Source organism: Mesoplodon mirus, assembly GCF_964341445.2.
Source record: "Mesoplodon mirus genome assembly, chromosome: 5".
In the NCBI taxonomy this organism is placed as follows: Eukaryota; Metazoa; Chordata; class Mammalia; order Artiodactyla; family Ziphiidae; genus Mesoplodon; species Mesoplodon mirus.
Window position 1 is genome coordinate 16,882,775 of NC_138980.1, and position 11,018 is coordinate 16,893,792.

Consider the following 11,018-nt stretch of genomic DNA (forward strand, 5'->3'; position numbering starts at 1 on the left):
TGAGAAGCTTCCTTGCAGAGCATAGGACTGGTAAGACTGGTCATTCCATGTTTACCTATTAGCGGAGTGAAGAGGACTAGAGGGGCCCTTCTCCGGGTATTGAGGACTTGGTAGTTGAATCCCAAACTGAAAAGGACACCAACCTGTTTCAGCTGGAAGCAGAACACACTTTAGAAGTAACTGCCGCCTGCCCTAAACATGTGGTCAGCTTGCTTTTAAACTCAGGGCACATGTTGCCCGAACATCTTGCTAAATATGGAAGTGCAGTCCTAACTTACAGGTATTGATGGTAAAGGTGCAAGTCTAAACAGGTTAAAGTTTGAGTAACAATATCCAGGAGTAGACTCAACTAAAAACGAAAGACACTTAGTTGAAGTAATTTTTGGTATCATCCAAGGCTTGGGATGCAAAATGCCGAGTCATCACCTGGAACCTGTCAGAAACACTCTCAGGTCCTCCCAGGACTTCTGAATCAGATTATGCATTTTTTTCTTAAAATCCCCAGGTGACACTTCCACAAACAAGTTTGGGAAACACTGATAGAACGCACTACGCTCAACTAAAGACTGGCATCAGGAATAGTCTGGGGAAGAGAGGAACGTCTTGCTCACTTCCAGCTACACCCACTAGCTGCAGGACGACGGTACTTCCAAGGCATGTCTACCAGTCCTTCACTGCCATTAAGTCGTGTTGTGCACAGGAATGGCATGCAGGCCGAGGAAAAAGGTTACACTGCGCACCTGGGGTCTAAGAATTAGTCGAAGCTTCAGAGTATCAAATGATTTAATTACAAAACTTAAGCCACTTACTAATTATTCACCTTCTAAAAAACACAAACATGAGAATAAAATAAACACACCGAAGACTCACTAGCCCTTGCAGGATAGGAAGAAGCCCTGGACAGAGAGCCTGCAAATATTTTTCCTTATACCTAAGTCTACATTTCCTCATGCATTCTAGGGTCCCATGTTTTGACACCTCTTACAGGGGAAAGGAAACGGAAGCTAAAGAGTCATGGACAAGAGGGTCACAACAACCTTAAAGCTATTTGATGCTAATGGCTTGTACACTCTTATTTGAAACTCTGAGAAACAGTATCAAATAAGCATTGTCAAATACCTACTCCTGGCTAACCTTTACTGTCATTCCTTGAAATTGCATCTTTGGGACTGGTTATGTTCCTTCATTGTAGGTGTTGCTTATCCCCAAGCACAAACCCTAAAATTCATACACAGTCTCTAAGTTCAAGTACAAAGGTTTGTTTCAGGACAACCCCAAGTTGATGTAGTGTTTCTTAATGTATCTGTAGTGTCTACTGGGTGTCACCCCTTGGACAGGCTGGCCAGACGGCAGCACGAGGTGGGGCCCACGTGGTCAATTCTCCTACTGGCCCACTTGCTCTCTACTTTATCTGGACACCGCCCCACAGTCAATGTTGAATTGTGAAGTCAGTGACGACCTTGGCCTGTCTTCACTCTGAAGTTGTACTCTTATGTAACTGAATCCAGTTCTTCACCATTAATTCAATGGAGCTTCCAAAACGTGTCAGGCATATTCTAAAAAGAAAAGATAATCATATCAAAATGTTAGTTTTGTGTTATGTTTAATTTTATGTCCCCAAAGGAATTAAACTAGAAAGACTTGAAATGAATGTTTTACACTCCATAATGGAATTGAGGTCTTCTCCTAATATAGATAGGTACAAAGGGACAATTCCTCTCGAGTGCCCGATGTGAGCCTGATGTTCTCACTTTGTTCACTCACTGATGCTTATTTTATTTATCAAAAGTAACAGACATCTTAAAGAATCTTACAAAGAGAACACTGAAGTAGAATGAGGGGATGAGGCACACCCTGATGGTTACCAACAATGGCTGAGTTAAGAGTCTGCCACTGCTTACTTGGTGATTGCTGATTATGTTTACTAATGTGTCCCAAGCTCTGCAAAAAGCATTGTTTTGTGCATCTAGAGCTGATTTTTAAAATTACATTTCAAATGTAAAAAAAGAAAAAAAGGAGTGCTCATAACAGAAGAATCCCACGGTAACTGACAGTGGTGAATTGAAATCCTTACTAAATACAAGGAAATCCAGCAGGGCTTAAAGCAGACTCTGAGTCCCATTTAGGATGCCACTTTAGAATGCATTGCTTGATTTTATATAAAAACTGTAAACCCAAGTTAACTCATGTCCAGGGGAGAGGCTCATTTAAACAATTTCAGAACAACAAGACTTTCATCTGAATTTGCCTTGTGCACACCAATCATCCCAGGTGGTTTCTAATGAAACATCTATTCACAGCTTAAACGTTTAGCTCTGCTGGCACAGAAAATCATACTCATGGACACAGGCAAACATTACTAATTAGTTCTCAGTAAAAAATGACTCATAACAAAATGAAGTCCATTTGCAGTAAATACTTTTCTGAATAGACAAGAAACATGACCCTAAAAAATAGGCTTACTCCTTTTCTATCCATTTTCTATATCTATAAGCCAGAGGTGAATGTTCCTGGACAAAAGATGGGATACTGGACCTTAGGAAGCATCCTGGGATGGAGCTGGAGGGTCCTGGCTTTCAGGCTCTGGAGGGGGTGCTGGCACAGCTTCTTTTTTCTGGGCCGCCAGGAACTCGTGAATTGCTCGTTCTATCTGTGGCCTGAAGATGTGGTTTAGTTTGGGATCCACCACCTGGGAAATAATTCTGTCCACTCCAGCTTCCAACATCCCTGACCTTGAGGAGACAAACAGGTCATTCCATTATTTAGCCTCCAAGTGTCATGAGAGAGCCCAATAAATGTCCACCTGGTCCAAAGTACAGCCCCTAGAAGGAGTTCTTTCACAGGGCGGTCCACTTACCACATAGGGCTCAAGCCATGATATCTTTAGAGGGCAATTCACGACCAGCAGCTATCATTACTCCTAATTCACAATCTCATCCACTCCCACCTCAACCTTGTACAAAAGAACCACACAAAACTGTCCCAAAGACAAAGAGCAAGTACCAATATGGTAGGAAAGATCCGACGGCAGGGGGAGAGTTGAAAACCTCAATCTGTCAAAGCCAGTAAGCCTCCCACTTGACTCCATTTCCTTCAATATCTATCCTCTCACAAGTCAACACAGGAGAAGCAGCCTCCAGCAGCAACCTGGCTAGTAAGCCCTAAATCTTATACAACACCAATCAGTCAGGGCTGGGAATGTTTACAGCATCACCAGCAATTCAACAAGGCCTTTGGCTGTGGTTGTTACCTATGACACATACTAGGCAACTTGGAAGCAAACAGGTAAACAGACAAGAAACAGACTGGTTCTCAGTCCCTAAGGGGCTAAAATACATCTCCAATCCTTTCTGAAACAGAGCAAACATTAGTCAAGATGTCTATATTCAAACACCAGGGGTGGGTAGTGAGGAAGATTATGGTCATAGGAAACAAATCTCATTTGAAGAGTTTGGAAAATAGTCCATGCAGGGTCAAACTGAATTGTTCTCCTCAAAGGATTAAAACAGTCAAATACCATCACAAGCATGGTGGACAGGTTTTACTTACTTTCCTTTAGACCTGAGTTCTTAGGCCATTCAAGCTTTTGCTTGGGTAAAAATAGGTCCTGCAGTAATGGGGCAAATGGTGTGTCAGGAGACAACTGGGTGGACACACACAGTGATAAGTGAGATGAGAAACAGGCCTTGAACTGGTTAGGCTGAGTAGTGAATAAAGTGCTTCCTAGATCCAGTGGGAACTGACAGCTTATCAACAGAAAGCCTAGATGTAAACAGACCACCATTAGAGTACAGAGGCACTTTTGGGCAGACGCCAATAGACAGTGTGTGCCCTTAGAGATGAGCACCGTGGAACACAGAGAGGTCAGCAGCAGGCCATGGGTCAGTGGGGAAGCAAAGTCACCTCTCCTTAGGCACAAGCCAATGGCTGTCCACCTACACCACCCCGCTTCCCAGGTCAGATTCACAGGGGTCTTTACTGGAGGTGAAAGCCTGACCAAGGAAAACAAAGTACCAAGAGTGTAGCTCCCTTTCTTGGAGATTTTAAAAGTGTTTGGAGAAAACAGGATCTTGTCAGGAGCCTAAAACAGAAGACGAAACGAACAAATATGCAATTAGAAGACTTATCAGTCATAATTAGGTTCAACAGTAGAGCCTGATTTCCTGTTAAGCCCTCCACACTGCAGAACTGGGATACAGCTTCTGGACCTGAACAGTCAGGCCAGCCAGACAATGCTGAGGGCTGTGGTGTTTCATCTGTAGGGTTAAGTAGCAAATCTTCACTTTAAAACTTCATTAGAATTTGCCTCAAATTCAAAATGTTAGCAAGAATCACATAGAAATGTCTCAGTATTACATCCAAATTCATGTTTTCAGGTTAAATACATTCTAGATCAAATCAAAAAGGAGGAAATATTTACATAGGTGGTAAAACTATGAAAAAAAAGCAAGGAAAGAATGACCATCCAACTCAGAAGTATGGTAACCTTCTGAGAGGAGGGAGGTATATCAAGAAAGGAGGGAAGCAGGGCCGGGGTGTTCTGGAGGGTGCTGGTAAGTTCTATTTCTCAACCTGGGTGGTGACTACAGGGATGTTCTAATTACCTGTTACACTGCATCTCTGTTCTAAGCACCTTTCTGTGTTACATTTCATATTAAAGGTATATAAAGAGAAGCGCCACATGCATACCTCAAGAATGACATTGTGTATTAGAAATTAACAGTAATGTTGACAGTTTTCATACCATTAATGGCACCCTTTCAAATATTTCAAATATTTGGTGTTTTGATTTAGTTTCTTACTATGCTTGCCAACCTTTTAGAAGGCAGGGTTAAAAAAAAAAGTTTCATCTGATTTGTTACTGCAGCTGTCAAATAGGTTTTTTGTAAGGATTAGCAATAACACATATAGGGACCAGTGCCAGACATGAAATAGTTGCTCAGTGAGCAGAAGCTATCGTCCCCTTCTCTCTGAAAGATCCCTGTGCCACAGTCTGCTCCCTAGAGAAACAGAAAGGCAATGGGTGGTAAATCCAGAATGACAAGGCACTGGGCATCTTTTGGTATCATGCTTCTTCCCTAACTCCGAGAGCTTTTATAAATTTTAGTTTCATTTAAAAAGATTCAGATTTCATCAGCCATACAGCCATACTAAAAGTGCCAGCTTGTTAATAAGCATCGTTTTCTATTTTACAAAACTTATTTTGAAATTAGATATCCATAGAAAGTTGCAAAGAATTACATAGGGAGGTCCACGCACTCCTTTACCCAGCCACCCCGAATGCTTGTACTGTGCACAACTGCAGTACATCAAAGCCAGGAACACAGGAAAAAGGAAAAATTCTGTAACTATATGTGGTGATGGATGTTAACTAGACTTACTGTGGTGATCATTTCAAAATATATACAAATATTGAATCTTTATGTTTGAAACTAATTATACCTGAAACCAATATGCTGTATGTCAATTATACCTCCAAAAACAAAGGGGGTGGGGGCAAAAATCCAGAAAACCAGCACGGGTACTCTCCTGACCTCGGTTACATCTCAGTTACAGCTGCACTCATGTGCGTCTGCGTGGGTAGCTCTGCACAACTTTATCATGAGGAGCTTCATGTAACCACCACAATTAAGATACTCACCTGTACCCCACCCCCTTCACGCTACTCCTTTCTAGCCACACTCACCGTTCCCGACCCTAAGCCCTAGCAGTCACTAATCTATTCTCCATCCCTATAATTATATGTTAGTTCACGAATGTTACAGAAATGGAATCGTGCACCACTATCTTTTTGATACTGGGTTTTTTTTCACTCAGCACAATTCCCTGATATTTCTGTTTTTAAAGAGGAAGGCTTCACAGGCTTTTAGATATTCCAGGAGAGACAGTGGGTCAAGAAAACCTGAACATAAGCGCTGGTATTAAGAGCAAAAAAAGGATTCTGAATGGATTAGAAAAAGCTTATCTTAGGACACTGGATTTCATGAGCCACCACCACTTTTGTGCCAGTGACACTGAGAAGTCACTTGGATGAGCAATCAGTAGCACCTCATTAACTAAGGTTCAGTTTGCTACTGTGAAGAATATACTTTAATAAGACTCCATGCCTTCCTGAAAGCTGCCATTACTTCAAAGAGTATGAAATATGTCTTACAGCTTGGAATATCTTTCCTGGTAGAGGTGTGCATGGGAGGCCTGTGTGGGTAGCAAGAATTTCAATTGAGTTCTTTGCTCACTTGAACCTTAACTTTAATAGGGGCGGGGCCTGCTGTAACTTGTATGTCATATTTGCTGGAAAGTACCATGCATCTTGACCAAACAGTGCCTTGCACTGGCCTTCTTGCGAGTCACACTTGTGATTACTGCCTTTTCGCTCTCAATTCTGCTTACTTACTGAACCACACTCTGTCTCAGACCATTTCGCAATTGGTTTTTGTTCATCGTAGGATTCCACTCCTGCTTGTCCAGATGTGTTGACACAAAATTATCCACTTTCTGCCTCAGGTTTTGGTAAGCTGGCTAAAATATTAAAAAGAAGGGGCAACGTCAGAAGTTACATGCACCAAAGTTTTGGAAATTAGTCATTCAGAACACTGCTTTTCATAGAAACGCAGAATTTCAGGTCCTTAAATACACTCCCATCGTGTCCATGAAGATCACCACGCAGCATGGCAGAGCATGGATTAATGACCAACATGTGTGCCTGCTTTATGGTGGGTAGGTACCATGCCAGATGCTTTATTACCCCACTTACTTTTCAAATAGCTCTACGAGGGAGGTCCTATTGGCTCTCTCCTGCTCTCATGTTAGAGGATACAGGCTTAGAAAAAGTAAACAACTTGGCTACAAGGCTAAAATGTGGTAAAGCCAAGGTTAGACCCAGGCCGTTTCCAAATCAAAGGAAATGGGTTCTAGTCCAGCTCCATTGCTTACTAGCTCTCTGACTTTCGACAGGTCAGCCAACCTGAGTCTCAGTTATTTCCGTCTGTAAAACAAATATTACTGCCCTGCTTACCTCACAGGGTCTTCTTGGCAACAAGCAAGGCCTCAGGAAAGTTCTCCGCATAAAATGAAGGGCCACCCAACCCTCAGCATGACTCATGAATGCACACTGAAGTCAAAGCCTACGGAACACTGCGAAAGGCTAAAGGGAAGCAAAACTTAAGTCCCGAAAGGAGCTTGAGAGGCACTTATTGGTCTCAAATGTTCTAGACCCAACTAGGATCAGAACAAAAGCAGAAAGGAACTTGATGAACACAAGGACTCCATGTGAACATAAGGAATGCATGTTCTAAGCCTCCAAGACCTTCTGGCACCATTAGCTGTTCTTCTCCAAACCAGGTGTAGCAGTGTGCATTGCTGTTCACACTTCATTCCTCTCTGCTCCCACTACGGGCAGAGGATACTTCCCTACCCCAGTGACACTGCGTTTAGCAGTGTGATTTGCTCTGGCCAATGGAGTGTTAGTGACAAGAGGTCCTAAATGTGGCTGTGCCACCTGGCTTGGCTCTTGTACTCTGGTGACCTTTGATGAGGGCATATCCTTTGCAGCCCCTGTCCATTTGGCCTGGGACCTAGGATGAGCACATGTGCAGCAGACCTACCCCAACCCACAGCTTGGACCCAAGCCCAGGCCACCTACAGCTGAGCACCAAGCCTATCTAGATCAGAGGAACTTTAGCTGACGTGTAGCCCCATCAGCATGAGAACAAATGCTTGTTATAAGTCACTGAGATTTGGTTTATTATGTAGTGTTACTGTGACAAAAGTTTGCTAACAGTCAGGTAAATGAAACTGACAAAGGAGTCAATAGGCCTCAACTCCATGAATGGGCTCTTCCCAAAGGCCATGACTCACAGACATGAAGACTCTCCACCAAACCTGGAGAGAGTAAGGCAGGGAGATGGGTGAGGACTAAAATTCACAGATACCCATGTACTGTCTGCCTAGCAACTCCTTTTTCCTGGTAACCATCTTCCCCTCTTCATTACCCACTACTGTGGGTAGGGCAGTGGGTGCCATGTTCTCCTGGCTACAGGGGTGGGTGCCTACCCATGTTGAGACGATGCAGACACTTCCTGGGATTTTTTGAACTGGAGCTGTTTCTAGAGGAAGAAGCTGTAAGATGTAACCAATAGATACTAGTAACCAAATGGATGACTCTGCTCTGCAGTGACAGTTAAAAGAGTTATGAAGAATAGGCATGAAAGACAGCCCTAGCGGAGCATCCCTGGTTCCAAATGCATCCCTACCCTTCTGGCAGTTTGTTCATTCTATCTTTCCTTAGATCCCATGAGCCAACAGATTCTCCCCTTTGCTTACAGGAGTTAGAATTAGATTTGTAGCTTTTAACCATTAATCCTGATACTATACCTTCTATGATTCAAAATAACTCACCCAGTTTTAGATAGAAACAGTTCACAGGGAAAAGGACAAAGGACAGCTGTCACCACCAAACCTTAATAGACCCTGACAATATAGAATAACCCCTTCAGTTCATGAAGTGAAAGGACCTAATGTGCCTGCCACTAACATTTTATTATACTTACTATCACTATCTCCGTCTCTTCTTCACCTATCAGTTTGTTCTGTTTGTTTATATTTTGGATGCACTGCAAAGTAAATTACAAACACCATCAGTACACTTTTTATGTCTGTAGTCTGGGGTGGAGCCTAACAATATGTAAATCTGACAAGTTGTCAGGTGACACTGATGATCCAGGGGTCACACTTTGAGAACCACGGGACTAAAGCAACAAAGGATGTGCCTAAAACACACTACCTTCAAGAATTAAGACAACCAGGTTGACTACCAGAAAGAACATCTAAGGAGGTGTTAAGTGGTGAAGGCTCCAATTCCCCCTCCCCCAACAGATTCTCAATACCGATTTAAAGAAATGTATACTACATTGATTAAGCCACACAAAACCCAGTGAGACAAATGAAACATGAGTGGAGAACTTGCAATGGGAAGTTGAGAACACCCAGTATCGGGAAAGGTGAAAGCTCTGTCAATACGTACCTGGGAACCTTAAATAAGGAAAATTAAATACCCCATTTCAAGGACAGCACTTGTCCTTGAGTTTTTAATCTTGGAGAATAACAGCATACACCACTTACTATTTATACTATCTGGTCTACGTTTCAGTTTTCTACCCTAGAATACAATCTTTGAGGACTGGGTAGTGACTTGCTCGTTCCTGTATCCACAAACCCCATCAATAAATGTTTAATGGGTACATGGACAAGGTCTTTCCCTATTTTTAAGGCCTAGTTTTAAGCTCACAATCTTGCTGTGAGGTACGCAAAAGATTTCCATGATAGGCTCAGAGAGGAGAAATCACTTCCCTCTAGCAGCCCATTCAGTAACAGAGCCTCCTAAGTCTTGTTGGAGAAGCTTCTGAAAAGGGAGTAAACGAATATTCCAGCAACTGCTGTTTGTCTGACACTTAACACACGTGACTTCACAGAATACAAATGAACCTTGGCAAGTAGGTAAAGTGAAACAGCACTGCACTACCTGTTGACTTGGCTGACCTATGGCATTAGGATCTAAAATAGGCACCAAATCCCTTTCAATCAATGATGGAGAACAAAATAGGGTGCTGGTTCTACAACAGTGTACCTTAATTACCTGTGCATAGAAGTCTGCAAATCACTAAGCTAGAGAAAAGGAACAAATAGTTATTATAGGCTGATGATTGTGCATTCAAACCATTCACGCTTACTTACCTGGTTTTCTCCACTGTTTTTAACATACTGAGATTTGTTACTGAGGGCTTTAAAGGAGTCCCATCTTGGGAAAGACAGGAGATAGACAGGCTGTGAAACCGGTATTGGATCCCCAAGTTGAGAGATGCGACTGGGCTAAGTCGCACCGAATAGTGATGGGGCTGGGAGCCGAACCCACGTGGGCATCCCTCAGAAAGCTTCCTATACTGCCCTAAGCGGTCTCCTCGCTGCTGAGATTTTTAAGGTGTCTTTTGTTTTCCTCTCTCCTTTGGAAATGCGAAATGCAACCCTGGCAGCCTCCTGCCCAGCCCGGCCCGCCTGAGCCCAGGCGGCCTAATCTACCTTGGTGTCCACGTCGGCCAGGCAGTCCCGGCGGAAGCTGTCAAACAGCCCCCGGCTCTTGAGCTGCTCCACGATGAGCGCGATGAGCTGCGGGTCACCGGGAGGCAGTGAGGCCGGGTTGATGGGGCCGCCGCTCCCACCGGCCCCCGTCGCGCCTGTCGTCGCCCCCGTCGAGGCCTGGCCGGCGCCGCCGCCGCCCACCGCGCCGGTGCCCCCCCCGCCCCCGCCGTCCGCCATGGCTGCGCCCCGGGCCCGCGAAGGAGACTGAATACGGATTCCTCTCAAGGACAGAGGGCCTGGGTCGTGTAGAGGTGGCCGAGGGGCCGGAGAAGGAGGAGGCGGCGGCGGGGGAGGAGGAAGGGGTGGCGGCGGGGACGGCAGCGGCGGCGGCGACGGCAGGCTCTGAGGCAGCAGAGGTGGTGGTAGAGGCGGCAGAAACCGCCCACCCCATCCAGGGCGCTCTCCGGGTGACGACACCGCCGACCTCTGCATTGTGGGGCAGGAGGTTTTCCGGCAGTCATCTCCGGCTTTCTTATAGGCAGAGGTCTGGCCGACGGAAACTACATCTCCCGGCAGGCTCCGGACTCTCGTCTCCAGTTTGCGGGGCAGTATGGGACTTGTAGGCTTAGACCCTCGTGATTGCTGCAGCCTGGGCTGGCCTTCCTCGCTCCGTTACTGCCCTCTCTCTTTAAATCAGCGCGTTCCCAAAGTGCCTGATTATAAGAATCGTCTGCTAGGCTGATTGAAAGTATAGATTCACAGGTTTGTCCCTTAGAGATTCTGATTCAATATTTCTGGGTCGGGGCCTAGGAATCTGTGCTTTTAACATGCATTCCCGCGCCTTTCTTGAACAATACGATCCAGGAAATGTGGGAAACAGTGGACTAGTCAAATTTCTTTTATTCAGAAATTGTGGGTTTATTTCCCCTTCTGATTTTAATAGA

At 44.5% G+C, this 11,018-nt stretch overlaps 1 protein-coding gene across 2 annotated transcripts; it reads right to left on the reverse strand.

Annotated features, from left to right (window-relative positions):
• Positions 1-765: 765 nt before the first annotated feature.
• Positions 766-10,521, reverse strand: BOD1 (biorientation of chromosomes in cell division 1). Of its 2 annotated transcripts, XM_082621320.1 has the most exons (5): positions 10,075-10,521; positions 8,550-8,612; positions 6,395-6,519; positions 2,536-2,732; positions 766-1,556 (listed from the first exon to the last, which is right to left on the reverse strand). In XM_082621320.1, exons 1-4 carry the CDS (start codon positions 10,309-10,311, stop codon positions 2,537-2,539), a joined length of 621 nt encoding a protein of 206 aa, XP_082477446.1. In that variant the 5' UTR covers positions 10,312-10,521; the 3' UTR covers positions 766-1,556; position 2,536. The 2 variants fall into 2 exon arrangements, with proteins under 2 accessions (XP_082477446.1, XP_082477447.1); XM_082621321.1 differs by lacking the exon at positions 8,550-8,612 and having other exon boundaries at positions 10,075-10,516.
• Between the last annotated feature and the right edge of the window lie 497 nt (positions 10,522-11,018).